Below are 24,862 nucleotides of genomic sequence, written 5' to 3'. Positions count from 1 at the left end.
GCAGATCCAGGGTCCACAGCTCAGCTACGCGAAGTCGTTCACTATCCAGTTGCAGCATTGCTGTGTCATCGGGATGGAAAACTTCTGTAACCATGGTCTATTGCTCTACCATTACCAGCAATCCATCTCTATCTATTATTCGAGATTTTGCACAACAGGGAAGGGTTCTTCAATATCCCCAAAGGCTGAAGCAGCATGCCATGCCACCCGAGCGGCACCTCGTCCGCAATCGCCTTCACCTCTCGGAAGCCAGCATCTCCGACATACCAAAAGTCGCGGTGAAGAGCCAAAAGCGTAAAATAATGAGCAAGAATCACCAGCGCTCGCGGCCGCCTCTGCGCCACGTAATCCACAAACTGGGCGTCCACTATCATTGGGAAGAGATATATCCTCCGCGACATGCCGGGGGGTGGGTGGCTGTCAAATCTGTGCTCCCAGGCCCAGCCGAAGCAGCTCAGCGTGCGCCTGTAGACGTGGTAGACTTCGTCATCCCACTCTTCCTCCAGCTCATGAGGCTCTTGGCGTCGTAAGAGATGTAACAGTTCGCTGGAGTGTTCCAGCCTCCGCTTCTCATCCAAATGGTGGGATATCTCGAGCGTCAGCTTTGCGCTGAGGGACTCGGGGTTCTGCTCAATCAAGGCGAGGGCTTTACGAAACACAATGCTGCTGGTGTTGGACATGCGCAGCCACTCTATAGGAGGCGTGTACGGTTCCAGCTCTCGCCGCTGTAGCTGTACATATGCATACACTCGGAGCGTACTCGAAACCATACACGAATAATCCACATTGTTGATATCGAGGCGAGCCACGTGCTTGTGATGCGACTGGAGCGTGAGATTGAGATACGTGGAATGGTGCTGCATGTGCTGCGGCTCGCTGAAATTGGATTTGTACGCCTTGTGAAGTGCCGAGAGCATGCAGAGTCCGTACAGAACGGCATCCGACTGCAGTGCCGCCCGGCATAGGGCTGGACCTATGAAGTCCTGGGCGGATTTCTCCGCGCCCAGGGTCGGCGCTGTTTCCGTGGTGTAGTGGTAGAAGAGCTCGAGCTCGAGCTTCCGACGGGCTTCTGTTTCTGGAAGGTGAAGGATGCCATGTGAATCAACCAGGTTGTTCTCGACGCTTAATGCAGTCGAGGTTTTGACGGCATCGCCTTCGCTGGCCGAGGGGGTTGAGGGAGGCCCATAGCCGCACTCGAGGTCCAGTCGCGTGCAGTTGCTGCAGATGGGCCTGGCCTCATCACACTGCTTCAATGTTGGCAACGCGGATTCGCTTGGGCACTCACCTATTAGGGAAGCCGACATACCTTGACGCGACGGATTCGGCACCGCTGGCAGCCAGTCCGACTCTTCTTGTGGAATAGCTTCGCGTGCTTCTTGCGTGGCGGCTGGGCCTGCGGCTCCATCTGCGGCTGTTGCGGCTTCGCCTCGCGGCCCCCCACCAGCGGCAGCGTTGTCCCAGTCATTTGTTTCTGTAACGGAGAACTGGCTGTCTGTGTGTCTTTGATGCAACGTCAAGCGAGGTGCTTAAACGATGACGAGGGCGGCGAGGGGGTACATGTACTTGTCAAGCGTGGCATGCTAAACGAGAACGAGCAGCAGTCTAGCTTTTTACGGACAGTTGCGGCACCACTGCGTTGACAAGGCGTTTCCCTAATGCCACGTCATCACTTCATTAGACGAACTATTTTAGGGATTGACTGACGCGGGATCTAAAACGGCGTATTTCTAGAGAAATGTCTCCCGCCGGAGGATGAATACGGATCTCGTGAGGAGCTATTGACGGCAATAAACACCTGGGCTGCAACAAGGATTCGCGTTCATCGCGAGGAAACCTACTATTAAATCTAGTGGGAGGAGAATTGTAACATACGCATGCGACAAGTCCTGGAAGCCTAAGGCTCCGACGGGGAAGGAATCAAAAAGGAAAACGACTGTTCGTGGTACTGGGTGCCCATTTTCGATTCTGGCCAAGGAATCACTAGATAAAACTCGCTGGATTCTGCAACACCGGCCAGATGAGCTGCACTCAGAGCATAATCGTCAACTAGACGCTTCAGGCAAAGCAACTCTGTCGGAGCTCGTAAGAGCTGGAATCTCTCCGAGAGATATTCAGACATACTTACGCCAGCAGAATCCCGCTTCGCTTGCTACGAGACAGGACAAACCGTATTGCCAAAGTGAAAGACGACATGCATGAAGGCCAAAGTTCGATTCATGCTTTGATAAATCAACTGGATCGGGAAGGTTTCTGGAACCGTGTTCGAGTCGATGAGGATCAGCGAGTTGCAGCAATTTATTTGCTCGCCCTGGGTCTCTACATTATCTGCAAGCGTATTCTGAACTTTTGCTGCTGGACTGCACATACAAGACAAACAAATACTAAATGCCGCTCCTCGATATGATTAGGGTCGATGCCTGTCGCCGCTCTTTTTGTATTGCATTCGCATTCCTTAGCGGTGAGCAGGAAGAGGATTACGCCTGGGCTCTGGAACGCCTTCGGTCGCTTTATGAGGTATGCAATGCCAAGCTTCCCTCTGTGGTCCTCTCAGATCGCTGTGTGGCATGCTTGAACGCTATTGATGACGTTTTTCCCGCTGCACAATATTTGCAATGCCTATGGCACGCTAATAGAGCCATGCTTGCACATTGTCTTCCCATCTTCACATTACAAGAACAGTTAGCAGCAGGCATAGCAGCAGATGTGTCTCGATTGGCAGGCCGTAAATCAGTTGCATGGGCTGAATTCTACAACTTTTGGCATTATCTTATGCAATCACCCACAGAGGCCGAGTTCAACAAGCGTGTGGCTGCAAACCCGGCGACTTCATCCTCGGCGCCTCCCTTAGGCACTTTATAGATGGCATATTCATATTCAATGTCATGCCGACGGTCAGGGCCAGCATGCAGAGGAGCTCGACCTCAGGCTTTCCCTGGAGTGTTTCTAGCAGCTGGTGCGCCTTCTTGTAGTAGTTGGTGAGCCCGGGGTTGGGCGCCTTCATGTGGCTCGAGTTTTCCAGCAGCTGTGCGATATCGCGTTCGAATTCTGCCAGAAGGCCGCTGGTGAGAGGGAAATTGCACCCGAAGTCGATGGACGTCACCTTGGCCTTGTGCCTCTTGCTGTCCCGCGCGATCTCCTTCGTGACGGCACTCCGCTTCAGGCTCCCCGTGCGTAGGTTGATAGCCAGACCTGCCCATCAGCTCTTCTCCGTGGAACACAGCACCCAACCAAATTCTCGGCATCGAGGAAGAACTCGGTGAACTTGTCATCTACGGCGGTGCCAACTTCCGCAACCCCGTCAGGGCGATTGTAGCCGGAATGGTTCCGCGAGAATTCCCAAAGATCCATTCGATGCGATTACGTCGCAGCGCCGACCCGACTTAGTACCGCCACGCTGATTCTTCCGGTTTCCTGCCCTTTTATGATTGCCTGAAGAGAGAACCCAGGATGGCCAGCCACATCATGTTCTTTGGGCTGGGGTTCGTGTCCACCGTCGCGACGCCGCTGCCTTGGAGAAGCTTAAGGATATGCTCGACATATTTGCCCTAATCTATCTTGTCTCTTGTAATGGCCTCCCTTGGCTGGGCTGGCTTCCCATCTAGCCTCTCGTCTGGGGCGTCGTTGATCATCACGACGATACCGTCGAATCCCTGCAGGCGCGTGGCCAGTTGGCTTCTGCCATTGGCTAGTCAGGGCAGGGGAAGGCCTAGAGGGATCCCGTAAAAACCAGCTCTAAAGACGAGCGGGTGGTTATACGAATCGACAAATGGGAATGGAATGAAGACGTGAGACTTTCCGACAATCTTTCCCTACGGACATATGCGATCTAAGGCAGCGGCAATGTTTTGCACGACGTGACTTAAAGAATCTTGTAAGTTATCTGTATTTCTTGGCCGAGCGTCCTAATCTGTAGTAACCCTTAATAACCAGCCCAGCCTAGCACTTAAGGAGTTGTGGTTGATAAGATCAGCCTAATGTCTAGTTCTTGACATAGGCTTATATCAAATCACTTTACATGCTAACCACAGGGGGCAAGGCTTCACTAATTCTGCTTATTTCTTCGTCGATCGCATAGCAGTCTGGCCGCTTTGTCCAGGTAGAATATCATCGAAAGTGGTTTGTGCAGTTGGCCACTTGTTTCGGTCGCTTCCAAACATCATTTCAATTCGCTGTTCCCGGTTCCTCACGGCCCAGGCTTGAGCGATATCGCTGTCAGTTGCGCGTCGTGTGGTGTTTCTAAAATAAGACAGCACGCCGTTTCGATTTGTGCAGCCGTACTGCCCCGCTTCTCCCGATTGAATTGCTGCGGAAGCAGTGAGAATGTCGGCGGGGGATGTCAGCCACTGGGTCTCTGTAATCCACAACTGGCCCCTCGTGTCGCGTTGGAATTCTGGCATCGTGGTAGTTGAGTCTTAGCTTTCTCTCTTGCAGAATAATTGAGACTGAAATGGACTTTGATATTGGAAGAGGAAGAAACACTTATCTGGGAGACCTGTCTAGTGGTTCAGGGCCTATTTAAGCACATCGTTTTTTGGAGGCTGGGGCTGTGGTCATGCTATATAGCAACCTTTGAAGCTAATAGATTGGTCCAACGCAGCACGCTTGGCTTTATTACCGTCCCATCAACTCCACATACATAGATAAGTATACGGTATGTAGCACAATCACAGGAGAATGTGAACGGGCGGTGCAAGAAGGTATGACTGCAGCGTGTATAGCCCGTTCCGGAAGCCCATTAATCGATCAAATGGTTCAGGGACACGTTTTACGAAAATGCTGTTGCCTATGATTCGTCTTGTTGGTCGGGAGTTCAGCCGTTAGGCAGCAATACTGTTTAGCTTTTGAGGCTGCGGCCAATTATTTGTTGGTAAAGACATTGCTCACACCACGCATAACACATCGGATTTGTCGTGCGGGGGAGACAACAACTCGAGAGACATGCAGCTCAGCCTTGGGACACAGCCCCTGATCCGACTAGACAGTCGTTAGTCGAAGTGCGTGTTACTTGCCGCTAAGTACTTGTCAATTATGGCATGCTAAACGAGAACAAGCAGCAGTCTAGCTTTTTACAGACAGATGCAGCACCACTGCGTTAATAAGGCGTTTCCCTATGCTGCATTATCACTTTATTAGACGAACCCTTAGGGATTGACTGACGTGGGATCTGAATCCTTGTCAGGCGGGCTGTGGCTGTATGTACTATGGCCGGGTACCTAGTCTTGCAGGGTTAATCATTTGAGATAAAAACAGACCATTACATGACTTGATCCATAGTCTTTTAAACAGCGTAGTTGTGATCATTGTCTTGATGCTCCTTGCGGCGCAAGAGAATACGTCTCTTGAATCCTCATCGTGAGGTCTAAGTATCTTCCTAACAGTGGCTTCATACCTCCTACAATTTCCAATGATCGGCACAACTTGTCGAAGATCGGCAATCATGGCCGGAGGGTTATCAAGCGCAGGAAAGTGTCCACCAAAGTCGTGATCTATACACGGAGTCGGCGTTAACTCAGCAGCTTACTCGCGGGGCGCTACAACTCACTATTGTAGACAACCAGGTTGCCGGTCTTCTCCACTAGCGCAGGCGGCCAGAATGCAATATTATACTTGAACGAGCTGAACAGCAATGGCGCATCCGTCTGGGCTTTGGTGTATTCCGTGGCAAATCCATTTTGATTCTGATAGTAGATGAAGCCCGCCGAGTTGAACGACTTGGTGAGGTAGTACAGTGAGACGGCCGTCAAGATCTCGTTGTGCGTCAAGACCGAGGGGCCAGTCCCGGCTTGAGGATCTGACCCTAAGATTTCGATATAATCAGGAGAGGAACACCACAGGCATCTAAACGCGACTCACAGTTCAAAAACTTTTCACCGATCCAAGCGAGTTGACCAACTGGGTTGTCGTATAGGGCCAGTCCAATGGTGTTAGGCTGAAGCGAACGTCAGTTCTTCGTTCACTTTCAAGCCGAATTCAGGGTATACTTTCCTTAGTCGTCTGCTCCTGAAAGTAACCTTGGCCACTGGTATACCATTCCATGAAGCTTCCCTCTTCAAATTGCTCGAGATCGTTCAGTGTAATGCCGGCATCGGAGAGCTGATTGGGTGTGTGCGGGAAGATTGGCAGGAACACCAGCTGAGTTGCACGCACGGTGGTGTTGTATGAGCTGTAGAGATGATACGCGACGGAGCAGCCCCAGTCTGTCCCATGGGTGGCATATGTCTTGTAACCAAGGACATCTGTCATGAGAGTATTGATGATTCTGGCCGTGTCTGCGATGGTCCAGTTGGCCGGAGGCGCCGACGATGGTCCATATCCTGGAAGGTTGGGGATGATCACGTCAAATGCGACCGATTTCCCATCTGGTGTCTTTGCCTTGCTGGTAAGATCCTTGACTAGGGGGAGAAACTCCAGGAACGATCCCGGCCAGCCATGGAACAGAATCAGCGGAATGGCATCTGATGCGCTTGACTTTTGGTGCACAAAGTGAATTGTGAGACCCCCAATCTCTGCCGTGAACTGAGGGTATCTGATCAACCATTAGCAGATCATGATGATAATACCATATAGAATGGCTTGCTTGTTAATGGCAGCTTGTTCTTTCTCCCAGCTAAATTTCGTGTGCCATTGAGTACGCAGCGACTTCAGAGTGCTCAGCGGAATTCCAGCATCTGGTGAGAGGCCAGGGTACTCGGGAGCATCGGGAAGTTGATTGACTTTTATCAACTCGAGCATCCGAGGCATGTCGCCATCAAGATTGAGCGTAATGGGTCTCAACTTGTAATGTTCATTAGAGCGGCTGTCTAAAAGCACCGAGGCGCCAGCAACAGGCACGACAAGTGAGGGAAGAATACTGAGACGCATTGTGATGAAATGTTTGGTTACAATTGTGAGTGATGACTCTGAGATTCACGCCATTGGCAAGAGCAAGCCTTTATAATCACTTCCTTCGACGTTCCCCGGTAAGAGTCGCTCCCCATCATGACATTGCCTGACGTGGTCAACGTTGCACAACCTAAGGACGCGGTGCGCTGGACCACATTTCAGCATTACCAATCATACTTTGTCTGTAACGGAAGGAGTATGCAGACGAATAACATGCCAATCTTCGTCCTGAATTCCCTGAGCCCGACGTTCCCTTGTGATGGACTGTGTGTATAGGTAGAGAAATAGACCCACCGCGATAGCTGGTTGGACTCGGGAAAAGTTGCCATAACACGCAAGATTCCAAAGGCCATGCGCATCATATTCGTCAGTCACGAAATTTTGGGACTACTTTGTTATTAATGACCCGGAAATAGGAAGGCCAGCTTTCTAATCAAGCGTGAATATTGCTAACACTCGTTGTGTGAGTTGTAAAGAGCCCAACGAGTTGTTAAGGTCAACATGGATCAGTTTCTTCGTAATCGAGGCTCTGTTTAAACATATAAAAGAACAACTCTGCCTAAATGAACTACGAAGGCGGGACATCTTTACCTTGTTGGTATGACAGCGAGACAAGTTGTTATCGTTTTCAGCTTGCCGGAGCAGACTGCTCATGATTAGCTCCAATCGGCTTGTGACTCCGACGTGCTACCGAGTCTATTCTGAAGTCCTGATAGAAACATTATTATTAGCTGTATTTTTAGGAACTTCCATATTTTCAATTAAAGGTCTTTCTGATTTAAATATTTGTGTGATATAGGTGATCTTTTTGCTGCAAAATTTCTTATTATTGAGAGAAGTACTCATCCAACACTAAATAAAATTATCACAATGCACCTGTTGCTTGAGGTATATATTTCCAAGATAGTGCTACTCCTCCAAAATATCATAGGTATAAACCATCCGATGCGGTGGTTCATTTACTAGATTTTTAGAAGAAAGTGCATAACTTTGGACGATCAGTAAGATCTTTGAGATGGAGTTTGCTGGAAGATTGCCGTATGTACTGAACGAGCCTGCATCAGAATGAAGAAGAAAATAAGACCAACAGCTCTTCATCAGCCGGGTCGCCAAGCGTGAGCGTCTTCCTTTTTCGATGCTAGCTTTTCAGTGCCTGCGTTGAAAAGACACGGGGGCCTCTGCGACGCATCTTTCACGACGCCCTCCAGAGTAGTATACAATGTCTTGGAATCCGCTCGATCATCGCCCAAGAGTAACAGCTTCTTCTCTATTAACCTGACTAGGTTATGGAGTGTTGATGCTTCCTTGAGATCTCTCTTTCAATGCTTAATCCACTTCTCGACCGCAACGTGCTTTTTGCGACCCCAGACCGCATGGTCCATCCGGAATTCGCAATTGTTCAGCCCTCTGCTGAGGCCTTGTGGAATAATTCGGGGCTGGCTTTCCCGTAGAGCAGCCAAATGATAAGCTCCAAAACACGCAACCGTGTGACCAGACATCGTAACGTTTCGTAGACAGAATGAGCTTTCAAGTTCTGGGGTACACGTCCGGAGGCTCATACGCCATACTGCCGTGCTTTGTAGTTGCTGAGTTGATCCGGTCGTGGGTATCTTCCTTATACTGTTTCGAGAGCCAACATCCGTGATCATAAGGGTGGGTTCATTGGAGCTGCCAAGCAAAGGATGTTAGATGGCTTGATGTCGCGATGGCCAATGTTTGTTCCACTAAGCAGACTGATGCCACCCGTAAGCCCAACAGCTTGCCTGGGAGTCCAGCTCACTAGCTGGCTCTACATTTGATAGAATTGATCCAGATAGTCATACCATTATGCTTCCCCCACCGTACTCCATATGCTGAAGATTGGGACATTCACTTACAGAGCATCGTCGAATACATCACGGTCAGAAAGCTCAGAACCGTCGAGCTGCAATCATAATCCACTATTCTTTGTACTCTGACTCAAATCACCGGCTCTAAAGACTAGCGCGCTCAAAGGACACATTCCACCCATGCTAATGTGCGAACCGGAAGTCCAGCCGGGCACTGCCTCTCACCTTCGTATTCGCAGTGTACTCCTTCTTTTCATCCTCAGTCAATGCATTCCAGACCTTGTCCCGCTGCTTGTTCCGCCAGATGTAATAGACCTTGGTAAGAAGGAAGAGAACGATTGAAAGCACATTGATGATGAAGAGGTTGAAGTTGCCCCGATGATACAGAGGAGCATCATCGTCCACGTAAATGTATGCCGAAACTACGCTGCCAAGTTGAACACACATCTGAGAGAGAGTAAGCAAATGAGTTTTGAAGGTAATAGATTATACCACTTACGTTATATATTGCGGCGGACACTGAACGAGTGCCGACGTTGTTTGAGTTTTTGGATGTCCAGCCAACCAAAATGGCATCTATAAGGTTGTGAGTAAACGGTATAGCAAGCGCATTCAGATGCTGTAAACATACGGCAGTATGGATAGGATGTCAGGACAGTGACGAGAGCGTAGGTGCCCCATTGATCGACCATGACACCTGGCCACCAGCGGAGAGCAATTACGCAAGGAAGCGTCCAAAGCATTTGTATCATGGACACGAGGGTCCGCTCGTTCAGCCATTCCGAAAGTCGAGTGATGAGGATGAGATTGATGATGTGGAAAACATTCTAGGGAGTTCGTTAGCAATCATCGGCAACATGCTACGTGCTTCGAGGGAGCTTACGGATGGGATTGTCAACAGGTTAGTGGTAAATGGATCAAATCCAATCTTCCTCAGAGTAAGTGTAAGGTAGGTCGCTGGTGGGCTGGAGGGAATATATATAACCAGTCCAAGTATGTAGAGCGGCCACAGATCGAAATCCTTCAACGTCTCCCATAATCGCTTCGGCGTAATGGCTTGTCGGTTGTGCATGTCACCCTTGGACGGGTCATCTCTCAGGACTCTGTTGACGACGATGGCTACCTCGCGGTCTGTAAACCATCCCTTGGGGCGGAACCAGGTCTTTGTTTGGACAGCAGAAGCGGGCATGAGAAAGAATGAAGCGAGGCCGACAACCAGGGTGATTAAGCCCTCGACGAGGAAGAGCCACCGCCACCCCGCCCAGCCGTGGACACCACGCAGATGGAGTAGGGCAAAGGCGAGAAGGGAGGTGACGATTCCAGTGACTGAGAGGGAAGTCCAAAAGTAGCTCAGTCGGACAGGTAGCTCTCGAGACGTGTAAAAGTAGGACAGCCACAGAACAATGTCTGGGATAAATCCACCCTAGAGACGCGTCAGCTTCGCGAAGGAGCCATTTTGCGGAACGGAGGTTAACCAACCTCCAGGAGACCTAGAAGACTGCGTGTGCAGAGAAAGCTTGTGCGGCCAGTCAATGCACACTGCGATACCGCAACAACAGACCACAGAACCATCTGTACCGGGATCCATCGATCGGGGCCGACCATTTTCGAGACGAGCTGCGAGGGAAGTTCGGCAACCAGAAATGATATTCTGAAAACGCTGTTTCCGTAGTTGTAATCTATCACCATGTTAGTAACGACTTCATCTCGAACTCGTATGGGGTATCTACCATTTGTGGTGAGGCCCAAGTCGTCCAACATGTTATCCGACACTGCCTGTGCAAGATTTCCTCGGTCGACCTGAAGGCCGAAGAACATGACGCACTACAAGCCATGGGGATACCCATTAGTATACGTGATAATAGCCATGGGCCAAGGGTATTACTTACAGCCCACAGACACACCCGCCAATCCAGCTTCCTGACAAGACGTTTTTCTTCCTCCTCGGTCCATGTTAATGTTGGATCAAAAACATGACGACACTCGTATTGTGACTTTTCGTAGACTTCAGCCCAGTGCTGGGCGACGGCTGAGTCTCGGAATGGGTTCTTCTCCTCGTTGTATCCGCCTTCTTCGGATCCCGAGTGCTCCCTCAGGTGTTGTCTGTCACTGGACGCCGAGTCGTGTATGCTGCTTGGCAGCTCCTCCGTAGTGATGGAGATATTGGTCGCTTTGCTGTCCGCAGCCATTGTTGAAGACAATCAAGCAACGTGAGAACAAAACGAGGCACCTCTTCTCATGCCCTCGCCCAGCTGCTGCAAAAAGGGGGGATGAGATCCTTCTTGGTGATGTACCACAAGATAGTCGTTTCCAATACCGGATCATCGCACATTTATGGCAATCGAGCATCCTTGATGTCCTCAATTATAGACTATGATTGCGTGCTACGGCGACAAGGCCGATGGCACCTTATCTTTAGTCAACGCCTTCCGAGACGCGGCCGTCTGCATCTCCCCGCAGTTTGCTGAATGTGAAGACGCATTGCGCCATAGATTGGGGATGATCATGAACCCCAATCCGCCGTGCGGGAGAGGCAAACGTGGGGGCGATATCACAACATGAGGAACATTTACGGTAGCTGGCTTGTGAAACCCGTTTCAAGTATTGCCTTTACAAGATGATGACGGTCTACAAGTCACGCACTGTATACTAATTCTTCAGATACCTATGGTCGACCATCGAGAAGATTGCGGGGGAGCTCGATATGCCGAGTCGGCGTACGGGTGTATCTCATACATTATCATCATCGCAAGGGCATATCAAATTCACAGATAATACCAGAAGAAAGAATGTCACAAGGTCAGTTGCTTGTAGGTTTATTGAAAGCGTTCCCTTTTAGGCGACATCCAATACTGTCGGCTTGCCTTTGCGAGAAACCGGGTTCGAATGTCGTGATATGACGCCATACACACACCTTAGGATTGACGCGGTGTTGATAGGGTTATGGTGTTGTATTAGAAATGCTATCCTCTGGTTTGGCGAGCAGCCGAATGATATTCCTTAAGACAATCCGACTCTCCGCTCAATTATACGAAAATCGATGAAATATTTGCTATAGCGATACCATTGCTGCACAAGCTGAGCAAGTTGCCGCACCATATAGCTCACACACGTGATTACTAAGACTGGCAGATACGGACTGTCAACTCGATCGGGGCAAGCCATATCTATATGGCTACTCATACTTATACGCCATCTGAAGACATATAATTGATCCTTGTAAGAAAACAGGTAGAGGAGATGTGAGGCTATGGCAGCGGGTGGTTAACCCAGCCGATATCTCGAACCCTGCCTACCCTGCGATCGAGGCAATGATTCACGACAAGGCAAGCTGAAAGCTGAACATCGAACTTCACATGGCGTTGCGCAGTCTCAGAGGCCCTTTCTCTGTCTCTCTGAAAGTGAAATGATTTGACCTAGAAATGCTTACTACGTGAGCAGCGACAATCATGAATAAACTGAGTAGTCAAGTCCGGTCACGACCATATTCGATATGTTCGACTCTCATCATCCTTGAGCTCAATTTCATAGAAACTTACCACAGGCCGACTAGAGGCTCACGCAAAGATAAGTTTCCTCATTTGACTCGGCACGTTCTTTCCTTCGGAGTTCATGACAGTTGGGCCAGGGCTTGGCACGCCTCACTTTGGTTGCATTCTCATGAGCAGCAGACAGCGTTCACATTTACCTCGGTAGCCTCTGCTGACGGTGCATACCTTAGCGACGACTATTCGCTGAACAGTATGAACGCGCAATTAACAGCTGATACAATTACTCACTTCATCTGATAGTGTCGGGTCAAAGTTGCCACTCAGCACTTTGTATACTCTGCTGAGTTATGAAGAGACGTCTATCCATAAGCTGAGACGACATACCACAGCCAAGACAATGAGAAGTTACGTTCGCTCACGACCCAGTAGAATAGTGAGAGCATTCAGGCTACAAAACTGGATACCCTCTTGAGAAGAAATTATCAGGATCATACTTCTTCTTCAATACCCTCAGCTTTTCCAAAGCCTCCTTGCCAAAGGTAGCCTCCAAGTCGGTATCGACCGGCGGAATCAAGTTCTCATAGGCAGCTCCGACGTAGCAATCGCCCGTAGCCTTGAGCTCCTCGACTAGGCGCGCGCACACTTCCGCTACGAGCGCATCTTTCTCGGCCGTCCTCGGCAGCTCCGCGGGACGAGCAGTGATTGGAAAGGCTCTGTGGCGGTACCGTAGCGGGAAACAAGCACTTGGATCAGGCTCGGTGGCCCTTCCACGGATGAAGTGGCAGGGAATGCCCATGTAAATGCTCGGATCTTTCCAGTAGCTCATAATGACTTGCGCGATCTTGTTGGTCATGCTTTTTGCGATGATTCCTCGGGTTTGAAAAGATGCTGGCTGGATGGTCAACTCTGATAAGATGTAGGAAGCAAAGTCGGCTTGATGGTTGCTTGTCAGTAAGTACTCCTATTTGGATCTGCATGTCTTGGGTATGGGAAACTCACACTCTGCAATGCGCTGCACAACTGCCCCGGGCAATGATTTGATCATTTCAAAGTACTCCCACCCCTTCTTGAGACCATCGCCTTCCTTTGCGCACCAGGCAAAGAAGATGATCATCTGCGGTTTGTCCAACGTTGGGTTCCTAAAGTAAAGTTCACCAGCTATTTCTTGAGGCAGGTTTGGCTCGATCTCGTTGGCCCATCGATCCAGGACGGCCGGCCAATTTTCCTTCTGTATCTCTAGCGTGCCGATCAGAAGCTTCGGCGCCGGATAGATCTTGATGGTGAGCTGCGTGACAACGCCCCAGATGCCATTTCCGGCTCCCCTCAATGCCCAAAACAGATCGGGGTGATTGTCCTTGTCGACGTCGACCGCCAATCCATCAGCGAGGACCAGACGAACGCCGAGAATGTTATCGACTCCAAGGCCATACGTCGCCGAATACAGGCCGTAGCCTCCCGCCAAGGACCATCCAGCATGGCCAAGCCTAGGATGCCATCCAATCGGCGTGAAAAGGCCTTGTTTTGAGAGAGCGACGGCCAAATCGCCCCCGATGGTGCCGCCGCCAATATTCGCAGATGCCTTGTCATCGGATACCTCTACAGAGCACATGCTGCGCATGTCGATTATGATGCCCTTGTCAACGCCTCTGTAGTTCCGCGCCGACATTTCGGAGCCTCCCGAGCGAATGCCCAGTGGTATGCCTGTGGCCCGGGCTATCTTGACTGTCGCGTGGACATGGCTCTCTTCGAGGGGACGAATGACGACGAGTGGCAGAGTAGAGATGCTGAGGTTGAATGCTGAGCTTATTGTCTCATATACTGGATCGGACTTTGTATAGATGATGTGCGGAAACTCGTCATACAGTGGCAACAGTTCGGGTATTTCTCTTGCAACGTCATCTCGTCCGAGGGATGCGGGAGGCACTTGTGTGCTCGGAAGCTTGGTTGGCTGGAATGTCATATTCACGATATTCAAGACGTCAATTTGAAGCAAAACATGTGGGTTGAAGCTAATGAGTTGCGGAAAATCATAATGAAACACCACCAGCAGAGGAGATAGTGTTTATATGGTGTTCCGGCCGACCGACTTCATAGTCAGCAGTGTTATGGCATCTAGGCTTTGCGGACACGATTCGCCGCAATGATGTATCCGATCAAAGATGGTGGCTTCAACGTGTCAGCAACTTGATAAATGATGAGAGGCAGCTGAGGGTAAAAAAAAGGGAGGGACGTTTTCGAAAGTAAGAAATAAGCGGCAAGGCTATCCCGAGGAGAAGTCGAACTGGGAGGTGGCCATCTTTCCGTAATAAATTAGCAGTGACTTCGAGAAAGGCTGAGAAGAATGACGACTTTCGCCTTTCGGCCGGAAAGTCTAACGGAGATTGGATCGGAAATGCTAACTCCGTGGTTGAGCTGGAAAGAACCTTGGTTAAAAAAGAATGAGCCTTGGTTAACGAAGAATGAGCCTTGGTAGAAGCTGCTAATGTCTGGCTGATAAAGTGGAGTAGTATCCCATTTCTATATGACATTACCAAGTCGTCTGTTCTATCTATTAATGCAATCAAGAAATGAATAGTGCCTCTGACGAGGTCCTCCTTTCATGAACCTTGTCTCATATCATGTCCGACTCCATCTCAGTCCATCCCTTCTCATCCACCCTGTCTCATCTCATCCCAGTCTCGTCTCACCCTGATCTCATCCTATTTCATATCTTCTTATTCACCTTCTTTCATCTCATCGATTGCTCCGAGGACTTTCATTGCAGTGTGATTGAGTGCGGCTGAGAACTAGATTCCTCACAAAGGGCAAACTCATCATGCCGCCTCAGTTACAGCGTCGCCCTTGGTTATACCTGCGTCCTTGGCTGCACGCTTCTTAAGACTCTTCCACTCGACAAACACGCTTCCGAGCATTGTCGCAGCAGACATCGCCGCCACCAGGTAAAAGACTGGCATGATGGAATCGTTGTAGTCCCGCAGCAGCGTCTCGAGGTCATCGGCGGGAACAAGGTTCTTCAGGTCGGTCGCGCCAGCAGTAGTGACCTTGTTTGGATCGATACCGGGAATGTTTGAGACCTTCTTGACCAAAGTGCTCAGAAAGATGCTCTGTGCGACCGGCAAGAAAATGGCTGACCCAAGGAATCGAGTAAACATGACGAGCGCAGATCCAGTGGGGATGTCCGACCTGTCGAGAACCGTCTGGACAACGTTCAACGCCTGCTGCGCTCCAAAGCCAAGGCCCAGGCCAAATATGAACTGAAAGGCAATCCACTTTGAATGTCCCGTTTGAGGCTTGAGCATCGACAAGAGCCCCCCGCCAATAGCTGCCAAGATGGAGCTGAGATAGAAGAAGGGAGTGTAGTAGCCAATTCTGGAGATGATGACGCCAGACGACAATGAGCCGACGACTGTCGCAAGAACCATGGGGAGCAGCGAGATACCGGAATCGATAGCGCTGACGCCTTTGATTGCCTGGAACCAAATGGGAAGATAATACATGACGACCATCATGCTACCTCCATTGAAGAAGCCGAACCAGACCGTTGCCGCAATGCTGCGCTGCTTCATGACGCGAGGAGGCAGAGTCGCCTCTTCTCCCTTCCACACCTGAATGCCTATGAAGATGAGAACAAAGACACCGCAAAGCACCAGGAGGACGATGATGCGGGCGCTGTCCCAGGGATACTCGGTGCCTCCCCACTGAAGAGCCAGGACGAGGCACACGATGCCCGGGAAGAAGGCGAGGTTGCCGATGGGATCGAGCTGCTGGAACTTGCCCAACCATCCGTCTGCTGCTGGGTCGAGCTTCTGGTTGGGCAGGTGCAAGATGAGAAAGGTGACGATCATGGAGACGCCTCCTATCGGCAGGTTGATGTAGAAGCACCACCGCCACGTCACCTTATCCGTAAATGTTCCTCCAATAATGGGGCCAATGACAGACGCAACCGCGAAGACGGCTCCGAAGAAGCCTTGGTACAGCGGCCTCTGCTGCAGCGGAATGATGTTGAACATGATGACCATGAGCCCCGAGAACATGCCCGACGATCCCAGTCCCGCAATCGCTCGACCGATGATGAAGGCAGCGGAGCTCGGAGCGGCACCGCAAATGGCCGAGCCGACTTCGAAGAGGAAGATGCCGGAGAGGAAGACGGGCTTTGCCGGGTAATACTTGTAGACCTTTCCCATCATGAGCTGGAAGCTGCACATGGTGAGGAGGTAGGCGGTGCCATACCAGCCGACGTCGTTGAGGGAGTTGAACTCGTCCGTGATGCGAGGGATGGCGGTTGCGAGGATGTTTTGATCCTGTGTAACGTTAATAACGTTAACATGTTGACCGTTTTGTGGTATAAATTGAGGCTTGTTTTAGTCGAACTGGTTGGCTTACCAGTGTTATCAGAAAGATTGCCATGTAGAGAGCTAACATGATGAGGATTCGCTTCTGATTGGATGGATATTGGTGAGGCGCCTCCGTCTTGGCTGTGCTCGACTCTGTCATGGCCGTAGGAGGCTTTTCCTCTCCTTCTGATGTCGAGTTCGCCATGATGATTCGAGAATTGTTTGCAGCTTGGAGCAAACGGTCTCGAGATACTCAAATTTGCATCTGCAAGTTAGAAACTCCTGAAGAAAATTGAATCGTTTGCCCTCGACGACTCTGTGTAGTCTCTTATATCATAGGACGCTAGAACCGATTCGCGGCTCGGGGCCGAAAATGCAAATTTTCCCCTCCGACCCCCGAGGCGCCATACACAGAGAGCTGTCTCTTTAACAAACATAAAACAAGGCCGAACAGCCTCCTTTTTCTTCCTGGCTCCTTAATTTCTATTTTTTTCGGCGCTTGTTCTAGTAGACTCTCTCTTTCAACCCCGAAGAGAAGCTAAAGGAAGCTCACGGAGTTATCGCAGATTGGAGATGGCCGACACCCCGAAGCGGTCTGAGGCCGACCTCAAGGGCTTCTCCTGTCTGAGCTGTCGCCAGCGCAAAGTCAAATGTGACCGCCGCGCCCCGTGCATCAACTGCGTAAAGGCAGAGCGACAGTGCAGCTTTGTCGCGCCGGTTCGCGGCAAGAGGAAGCGGACGAAGCCGCCGAAGGAGACGCTCCATGCGCGGGTGCGGCGGTACGAGGAGATGCTCAAGGCGTATGGTGCCAAGATTGAGCCTTGTGAGGACGAAGACGAGTCTGAATCGGAGACGGGGAGCGGGAGCGGGACCTCTGAGATGGGTCAGGTTGTGCCGATGAAGTTGCCGACTTGTCGTGCATCTGAGGAGAAGCCCAAGTTTATCATGAAGGAGGGAGCGTCGAGATATTTCGATAGGTATGGCTTCTATTCTGTTAAATCCATGCAGTTGAAGATGGGATTCTCATACGATATCTCTAGTGCCATCTGGTCCAACTTGTCAGAAGATGTACGTGTCATGGGCGGCAACCCCCCCCTGGTCCTCCTCGATGTTCTACTCACATATCACCTAGTTTCAACATCCGGAGTCAACCAACTTCAACGATGTCGGAGAAGCCATCCCCGTCGAAACAGACAGTCATCTCGATGACTCGCGCCTCTTCTTTGAGCCAGAGAGTGTCAAGATCGAATCCCTTGCCAAGCTCCATCTTTCAACACCACTGCTGTCGCGGCTCAGAGACATTTACAAAGATCGCGTTGACCCCATGATGAAGATCCTGCATCTGCCCACGTTCTGGACCACCATGACCAACGCCCTTCAGCGGCCTCTGGAGATGCCCAAGAGCTTGCAAGCGCTCGTCTTTGCTTTTTACCTCGTCTCGATCAGCTCGTTGAAAGAGGAGGAAGCCCAGAACCTGTTCGGACTGCCGCTGTCAGTCATCACCAAGCGCTATCGCATCGCCGCTCGACAAGCCTTGGTCAATGCCCGATTTCTGTCGACTTCGAACCTCATGACGCTCCAAGCCTTTTCCATCTTCACGGTACATCGCATCGCATCTCTCTTCTCAAAGCTGCTCGTCGTCACTAACAGCAACCAGCTCTGTGTCCGAAAGGTATACCGCTGCGACACCCTCTACATCCTCTCCGGCGTCGCCATCCGCCTCGCCCGAAAAATGGGCCTCCATCGCGACGGCACGTTCCTCGGCCTCCCACCCTTTGAGACGGAAATGCGGCGCCGCCTCTGGTGGCATCTCGCCCACGTCGACTGCCGAACGGCGGACGTCATGGGCACGAAGCCCTCCCCCGAGATCTCCAGCGGCGACGTGAAACTGCCCATCAACGTTGACGATGACGAGCTGCATCCTGATATGACCTCATTCCCAAAGGAGCGCAACGGGACTACGGCCATTTCACTATGTCTGCTCAAGGGCGAGATTATGGAGACGCTGTGCAGGTTTGCTAAGGAGTATACCACCGACTTGCGCTGGGAGATGCTCTACAACCCGGAGATTTCGCTCGCCGGAAAGGACAGAATCATAGAAGGGGTTGAGGATCATTTGGAAAGGAAGTACTTGCGGTACTGCGACCCGTCGAATCCCCTGGACACCTTCATCTCCATCATGGCGCGGTCGGCAGTATGCAAAATGAGGCTATTCGCACACAACATACGGCAATTTGCGCATCTGTCGGCAAAGGCCTCCCAAAAGGACCATGACGTCTCGTTCTTCAACGCGATGAAGCTTCTGGAGTATGCGAACCTGATCCAAGGAGGACACATGGGCCTGGACAAGTTCACGTGGCAGATTGGCACCAGCTATCTCTGGAACACGATGCTGTACCTGCTGATCGAGGTTCGCGCACGCAAGACGGGGCCCGACGTCGACAAGGCATGGCAGCTGATTGGAGTCGTCTTTGAGCGCTGCCCTCAGGTATTGGAGGAGTTTACCGGTTCCGTCTATGTGGCTTTGGGAAAATGGACGCTCGAGGTTTGGAACTCGCACGTCGCTGCGTCCAAGGAAGAGGGCCTTCCTGAGCCGGTAACTCCAGAGTACATCAGCAACATCCGAGAGTGGCAGCAACTCAAGGAGGCAGAAGCGAGGGCCAGACGCGACAAGGCAGAGGCAAGATTGGCAAGGCCCGGGACGCGGAACTCGTCTGTTGACGACAAGTTTTCGTATGCGGATTATCTAGAGGAGGGGGGTTCGGATGCTCAGTATTTTCCGAACTTGCTGTCGTTTGAGACGGACCCGAATCAGTGGATGCAGTGGGAGCAGATGGTGGCAGAGCAGGCGGGCTTCTAGATGATGTCTGCCAGCGGTTGGTCGTCTACCTCCCGAAACTACCAGCAAGCTCTCTTCTAGTCAGGCGATGGATCTTGATTGTTCTTTGACTCCGAGTTGGCTGTGTACCTAGGCGGATGTGATATGTCAATGTCTCCAGCGCGGTCTGATATTTAATCCATCTGCTCACAAGAGGTCATCACGCTCGATATCGACGTTGCATCTACACTCCATGAATGAGACGCAACACCTTCGTCCGAAGCGACGATATCCTGCGACGCGTCATCCGATTACCCGCGATAATTCTCTTTGTATGCTTGAATCCCGCCTCTTAGTGCCGGCCGCCGGTCCCATATGAGGCGCAGTGCCGCATCTGCCCATCTCCACTTTCGGACCTGATTTCTTGTCTGCCTGCTGAAACGACGATGACGGCAGCCATTGATTGCAGCATGATTGGGACGACGCACGCTGGGAATAGCGTCTTGTCCGCGCCGGTGATGTCAAGTACTGTAGTAAACCCGATGCCGGCATCAAGGCTGGACTGAAACCCCAGACAACATCATCAGTTTCTATTTTCATCACACTCCATAACAAGAAAATCGCCTCTATCGCCTCTGCCTTTATATCACTCCGGCCATACTATGGCCCGGATAAAAGTCCATCGCCATGACGGCCCGGCCCTCAAAGGCCCCCCAAATCCGCGCACCAACTCGGCACTCGGCACGCATCGTCTCCGCACGCACTTTATGCAGCCCCCTCGACTCTGGAATCTCGAAGCTCCCCAATCACGAGATGCAGCAGCAGCGGCTTTGTCTGCTTTTTCCTGCTTCTGCGCTTCTTATAGGTTCCCTCCGCATAGGTCTTGCATCTGCTTCTTCAGGGGTCGTGCCAGGTTCTGCGGGCGACAAGCTGCTGTGCATTGCTGGTGTAGCGTCACACTGACGGAAGAGGCAAACCGTGCATCATTCGCCCTGCTGTGCGACAACGCGTCAGCTGTCGACGACAAGGCAGTGTTGCAACAGCACGCGCATCAAGATAGACTATCGAATGGCTGATGATGACTTGTAGATTGTGACGATCTGATATCCGCTGACTCTTTGTCTTTGAAACGACGGTTGAATCAAGACCAGGCCTACCTCACTGCTGCTGTGTATAAATCGCCCTCAACTCCTCACACTATTCCCGAGTGAAGAATCCCAGCTCATCAACCAACTCAAGACCAACGCCTAAATCAACTCCATCGAGACAGCACAACACAACCGCCCCGTTCAACATGGAAGCCATCCTCCAGGCCCAGGCCAAATTCAGGCTAGACCGCGGCCTCCAGAAAATCACCGCCGTCCGCAACAAGAACTACAAGCGCCACGGCCCCAAGTCCTACGTCTACCTCCTCAACCGCTTCGGCTTCGAGCCCACCAAGCCCGGCCCTTACTTCCACCAGCACCGCATCCACCAGCGCGGCCTCGCGCACCCGGACTTCAAGGCCCCCGTTGGCGGCAGAGTCACCAGGACCAAGGTCCTCGTCAAGAAGGTCAAGGAGGATGGAACGGTCGATCCGAGCGGCAGTGCGACGGGAGAGGTCGGTGCTGAGGACCAGCAGAATGACTCTGAATATCTCTGCGAAGTGACCATTGGAACGCCTGGACAGAAGCTCATGCTCGACTTTGACACTGGCTCATCCGACCTCTGGGTATGAAGAAGACTCATGTCACCTCACACCAAAGCCCAAGTAGCTGACATTATCACTTCAATAGGTCTTTTCTACAGAACTCAGCAAACAACTGCAGGAAAACCACGCCATCTTCGACCCCAAAAAGTCCTCAACATTCAAGGCCCTCAAAGACCAAACATGGCAAATTTCCTACGGCGACGGCAGCTCCGCCTCGGGCACCTGCGGCTCCGACGTCGTCAACCTCGGCGGCCTCTCCATCAAGAACCAGACCATTGAGCTCGCCTCCAAGCTGGCCGCCCAGTTCGCCCAGGGCACCGGCGACGGCCTCCTGGGCCTCGCCTGGCCGCAGATCAACACCGTCCAGACAGACGGCCGCCCGACGCCCGCCAACACGCCCGTCGCCAACATGATCCAGCAGGACGACATCCCCAGCGACGCCTCCCTCTTCACCGCCGCCTTCTACAGCGACCGCGACCAAAACGCCGAGTCCTTCTACACCTTTGGCTACATCGACCAGGACCTCGTCTCCGCTTCGGGCCAGGACATTGCCTGGACGGATGTCGACAACTCGCAGGGCTTCTGGATGTTCCCCTCCACCAAGACCACCATCAACGGCAAGGACATTTCTCAAGACGGAAACACTGCCATTGCCGACACCGGAACTACTCTTGCCCTCGTCTCGGACGAAGTCTGCGACGCCCTGTACAAGGCGATCCCCGGCGCCAAGTACGACGAGAGCCAGCAAGGCTACGTCTTCCCCATGAACACGGATGCCTCGAGTCTGCCCGAGTTCAAGGTTTCAGTTGGGAACACGCAGTTTGTGATCCAGCCCGAGGACCTGGCTTTTGCACCTGCCGACGACAGCAACTGGTACGGCGGTGTCCAGTCGAGGGGAAGCAACCCCTTTGACATTTTGGGTGACGTGTTCCTGAAGTCGGTCTATGCGGTAAGTAATGCCATTCATAAGACTGTAATGCGCATGCTAACAGTCTATCAGATCTTTGATCAGGGCAACCAGCGATTCGGCGCCGTCCCCAAGATCCAGGCAAAGCAGAACCTGCAGCCCACCCAGTAATTGATCACTCGCACTCGTCTCGAGCTTTATCGTGGCTCATCGGCGAACATGAGATAACTCGTTGAATAAGTTAACGCTAAATAAACTCAATTCTATCTGCCACCCCTTCCGTCTAGACCTGGGTCAAGTGAAGCAGCTGAGACTCTCCCTCCGTCAAGTAGGCCGTGTAGTAGTTGTTGACGCGAGTAGAGTTGCCCGACCACACATCGGTAAACTCCCACTCGGAACAGCTCAGGCCGAGACCGGCCAGAGAGACAGTCACAGTCTGTCGTCCGTAAAGGTGCGTGTTGAAGCCGCCGGAGCCCTGGTCCGGCCCGTAGTTGGCAATCAGAACGTACGCCTCCTTTCCATTGTCGCTCGGGCCGGCGATCCACGACTGCAGCTGCTGGGCGAGGTTGTTGCCGGTGCGAGGGTTTCGCGGCTGCATGGGGTACTTGGCAAAGAAGTTGGCGGCGGTGGTGGATTGAGGACTCGTCAGCAGCTTGTAGCCGAGTGCGTCAGTCTGCGTCAAGTCGTTGCCCAGAATCAGGTTGGCGCCAGCACCAAGCCAGTGGTTCATCACAGTGGTTCGCATGGTGTCGTTAACGCCAGTCAGCTTCTCGGCGTTGGCGGCAAACAGGTTGTCCATGTCCGGGTAGATGGTCAGGGGCACGTTGCGCTGCAGCTGTAGGCCAATGTATTGCCGGTAGTTCTCAATGGCGCGCTGGGCAACCTGCCAGGCCAAGAACGTCTCGTGCCCGTAGTTGTTGATGTCCTGGTCGGTACGCATCGATTCGGCCAGGCCGCTCCAGACGGGTAGCCAGGTCTCATTACGGCAGAGCTTCCACGAGATGTTGAGGCGAATGTCACGCTTCGACTTGGCAATGGCCTTCTGGTAGGCGACAACGGCGTCGGAGTTCCGGCAGCCCAGCATGGCACCATTCTGGGGGGATCCAGGGCTTTCGATTATGTCAGTACACACTCGAATATGACATCTACCTTGACTCACGTAATATAGTCGAGCTGTTTGATCCTTGTCAGCTCCAGGTCTCATATAGACATGGTTCCATCTCGACTCACCTTGATCATGTCAACGCCCCACGAGGCCCACAGGGCCACGGCGGAATCGTGCCACTGCTGAACACCGTCCTTGCTGTAGTCAAACTGGCACAGAATCTGGTCAAAGTTGCCGTTGAACGTGTCTCCAACCTTGATGTCGGTGCCCAGAATCGTCTTGTTGGCCGCCTGGCATGGAACTCCCGGTGCTGCGAGAGTTAGGATGGGGAAGAGGAACCAAGGGGTGAAGATGACATTGCCAAAACTCACTGATGTACAGGCCAAGCTTGAGGTCCTTCTTGTGCAGCCAGGGACCAAGTTGGGGCATGTTGAATCGCGTCGAGTTGTAAATGATTCGGCCATGGTCATCAACCGTGTCAAACGACTGCCAGCCAGAGTCAAGGCTACACATATCGAAGCCAGCGGCCTTGAATCTGGAGTCGGCCAAGACTCCGCACTGCGTCTCGACGAACTTCTGAGTATAGTACAGGCCGGACTGGCCAGCGAAGGAGGGGATGAGCGTGGAGCCGTTGGTCAGAGCCTGGGCTCCGTATGTGTTCCAGCCTCGCGCCGATTTTGTGAAGCCGTTGGTCGTCTTGGCCATCTTGAGCACCTTGAGCGGACCGCCGCCGGGCTTAGGCTGGGGGTAGCAATCGGGCAGGGGAGAGTCGCGATCCTGCAGACAGTAAGGAGCCGGCCGCGTCTTGATGGCGCCGTTTGCAGCCTCGCTGGTGTAGCAACTGCCGCTGGTCCACAGCCAGTACCATTGGTTGTCACTCCAGCCCCAGGTCCCGCTGGTTGAGCCGCTCAGCAGGCAAAGGTCGACCATGCTCTTGAAGGAGACGCTCACGTCGCTGTTTTGGGCCGAGCCAACAGCTCCCGTATTAGCCTGCTGCTGCATGCTGATGTTGTCGCCATTGCAGTCAACAAGCGACGGATCAGCAGACAGCTTGGTGATGCAGTTCTGGATGTCGGTATAGCACTTGTCCGTGAAGTAGACGGAGCCGGGCTCGTACGAGGCATCGGCACAGTGAACCGTGCCTGTGTTGGTGGCAAGGACGGGCTGCAGCAGCACCGACGCCGCTAGGGAGAAGACAACAGCCGACGCCATGGTGGTTGTGAGAAGGCTTTGTGCCGTGGAGAGTAGAGTCTTGACCTGCCTTGTCGCCTGAGTTAAAGTGGGAGCCTCGCATTGAGGAGGCAAATGCTTTATACAAGCTGCCTTCTCCGTCACGCCGCCGCGCCGTGGTATGGCTTCTCGGAACTTGGCGAGATTCTCACGGCAACGCACGGAGAAGCTCTAAGAGACTAGTGGACGGAGCAGAGCAAATAGCCTCGCTCGAGCCGACCCGGAACCTTGCAAGGCCCGGGCAGCTTTGGCCGTCTCTGCTTTCCATGGGCCAGCCCATGTAGTTACTCGTCTCTCCTCCACCTTGCTCCGTGCTGGTTGTGGTGGCGCTGGCTCGTTCCGCGGCAAACACACTCTTACCTACCTACGGAGTAGTGTCAGCGGAAACGTCTCCATTGGCCAACGGCGTCCATTGGCTTCCGGACGGGGGCTCATACCCACGCCCAGATGTTTCCAGCCCTTGAGTCCATCCGAGAAAAGCTCCATTGACCATTTCCGCCCGGATTAATATCCAATGCTCTGGCTGGACAGACATGGCTGAGCTCTGGAGCTAATGCCGAGCAAATCTTCATCAAC

The 24,862-nt window shown here is 52.3% G+C and overlaps 9 protein-coding genes across 9 annotated transcripts; 3 read left to right on the top strand and 6 right to left on the bottom strand.

Moving 5' to 3' along the window:
* Positions 1 to 128: 128 nt before the first annotated feature.
* Positions 129 to 1,465, bottom strand: CCMA1212_010420 (Sterol uptake control protein 2; the record flags this gene model as incomplete). The annotated part of the gene is made up of 2 exons (XM_073707467.1): positions 129 to 1,244; positions 1,307 to 1,465. The coding sequence occupies 2 exons, from the start codon at positions 1,463 to 1,465 to the stop codon at positions 129 to 131; spliced, it is 1,275 nt and encodes a 424-aa protein (XP_073554068.1).
* A 1,417-nt stretch (positions 1,466 to 2,882) lies between these two features.
* CCMA1212_010419 (uncharacterized protein) lies at positions 2,883 to 3,384 on the top strand (the record flags this gene model as incomplete). Its single annotated transcript, XM_073707466.1, has 3 exons — positions 2,883 to 2,891; positions 2,948 to 3,167; positions 3,221 to 3,384. 3 exons carry the CDS (start codon positions 2,883 to 2,885, stop codon positions 3,382 to 3,384), a joined length of 393 nt encoding a protein of 130 aa, XP_073554037.1.
* Positions 3,385 to 4,945: 1,561 nt separating this feature from the next.
* CCMA1212_010418 (Putative epoxide hydrolase) lies at positions 4,946 to 6,861 on the bottom strand (the record flags this gene model as incomplete). The annotated part of the gene is made up of 6 exons (XM_073707465.1): positions 4,946 to 4,974; positions 5,397 to 5,486; positions 5,543 to 5,797; positions 5,854 to 5,892; positions 5,982 to 6,506; positions 6,561 to 6,861. The coding sequence occupies 6 exons, from the start codon at positions 6,859 to 6,861 to the stop codon at positions 4,946 to 4,948; spliced, it is 1,239 nt and encodes a 412-aa protein (XP_073554036.1).
* Positions 6,862 to 8,894: 2,033 nt separating this feature from the next.
* CCMA1212_010417 (putative transporter) lies at positions 8,895 to 10,900 on the bottom strand (the record flags this gene model as incomplete). The annotated part of the gene is made up of 7 exons (XM_073707464.1): positions 8,895 to 9,158; positions 9,211 to 9,287; positions 9,343 to 9,538; positions 9,595 to 10,134; positions 10,191 to 10,390; positions 10,442 to 10,535; positions 10,601 to 10,900. The coding sequence occupies 7 exons, from the start codon at positions 10,898 to 10,900 to the stop codon at positions 8,895 to 8,897; spliced, it is 1,671 nt and encodes a 556-aa protein (XP_073554029.1).
* A 1,750-nt stretch (positions 10,901 to 12,650) lies between these two features.
* CCMA1212_010416 (uncharacterized protein) lies at positions 12,651 to 14,162 on the bottom strand (the record flags this gene model as incomplete). The annotated part of the gene is made up of 2 exons (XM_073707463.1): positions 12,651 to 13,135; positions 13,202 to 14,162. 2 exons carry the CDS (start codon positions 14,160 to 14,162, stop codon positions 12,651 to 12,653), a joined length of 1,446 nt encoding a protein of 481 aa, XP_073554028.1.
* An 853-nt stretch (positions 14,163 to 15,015) lies between these two features.
* CCMA1212_010415 (Efflux pump roqT) lies at positions 15,016 to 16,741 on the bottom strand (the record flags this gene model as incomplete). Its single annotated transcript, XM_073707462.1, has 2 exons — positions 15,016 to 16,503; positions 16,586 to 16,741. The coding sequence occupies 2 exons, from the start codon at positions 16,739 to 16,741 to the stop codon at positions 15,016 to 15,018; spliced, it is 1,644 nt and encodes a 547-aa protein (XP_073554031.1).
* Positions 16,742 to 17,109: 368 nt separating this feature from the next.
* On the top strand, positions 17,110 to 19,396 carry CCMA1212_010414 (Transcription factor vrtR1; the record flags this gene model as incomplete). The annotated part of the gene is made up of 2 exons (XM_073707461.1): positions 17,110 to 17,604; positions 17,669 to 19,396. 2 exons carry the CDS (start codon positions 17,110 to 17,112, stop codon positions 19,394 to 19,396), a joined length of 2,223 nt encoding a protein of 740 aa, XP_073554030.1.
* Positions 19,397 to 20,432: 1,036 nt separating this feature from the next.
* On the top strand, positions 20,433 to 22,122 carry CCMA1212_010413 (Aspartic protease pep1; the record flags this gene model as incomplete). Its single annotated transcript, XM_073707460.1, has 4 exons — positions 20,433 to 20,439; positions 20,563 to 21,065; positions 21,130 to 21,993; positions 22,045 to 22,122. 4 exons carry the CDS (start codon positions 20,433 to 20,435, stop codon positions 22,120 to 22,122), a joined length of 1,452 nt encoding a protein of 483 aa, XP_073554033.1.
* Positions 22,123 to 22,234: 112 nt separating this feature from the next.
* CCMA1212_010412 (Alpha-galactosidase 3) lies at positions 22,235 to 24,268 on the bottom strand (the record flags this gene model as incomplete). The annotated part of the gene is made up of 4 exons (XM_073707459.1): positions 22,235 to 23,060; positions 23,111 to 23,124; positions 23,182 to 23,366; positions 23,428 to 24,268. The coding sequence occupies 4 exons, from the start codon at positions 24,266 to 24,268 to the stop codon at positions 22,235 to 22,237; spliced, it is 1,866 nt and encodes a 621-aa protein (XP_073554032.1).
* Between the last annotated feature and the right edge of the window lie 594 nt (positions 24,269 to 24,862).

The sequence above is a fragment of the Trichoderma ghanense genome (genome assembly GCF_004382785.1).
Source record: "Trichoderma ghanense strain CCMA-1212 chromosome Unknown scaffold_25, whole genome shotgun sequence".
NCBI lineage: Eukaryota > Fungi > Ascomycota > Sordariomycetes > Hypocreales > Hypocreaceae > Trichoderma > Trichoderma ghanense.
The sequence above is the reverse complement of the archived record's forward strand: the minus strand, read 5'-3'. Positions and strand labels throughout refer to the sequence as shown.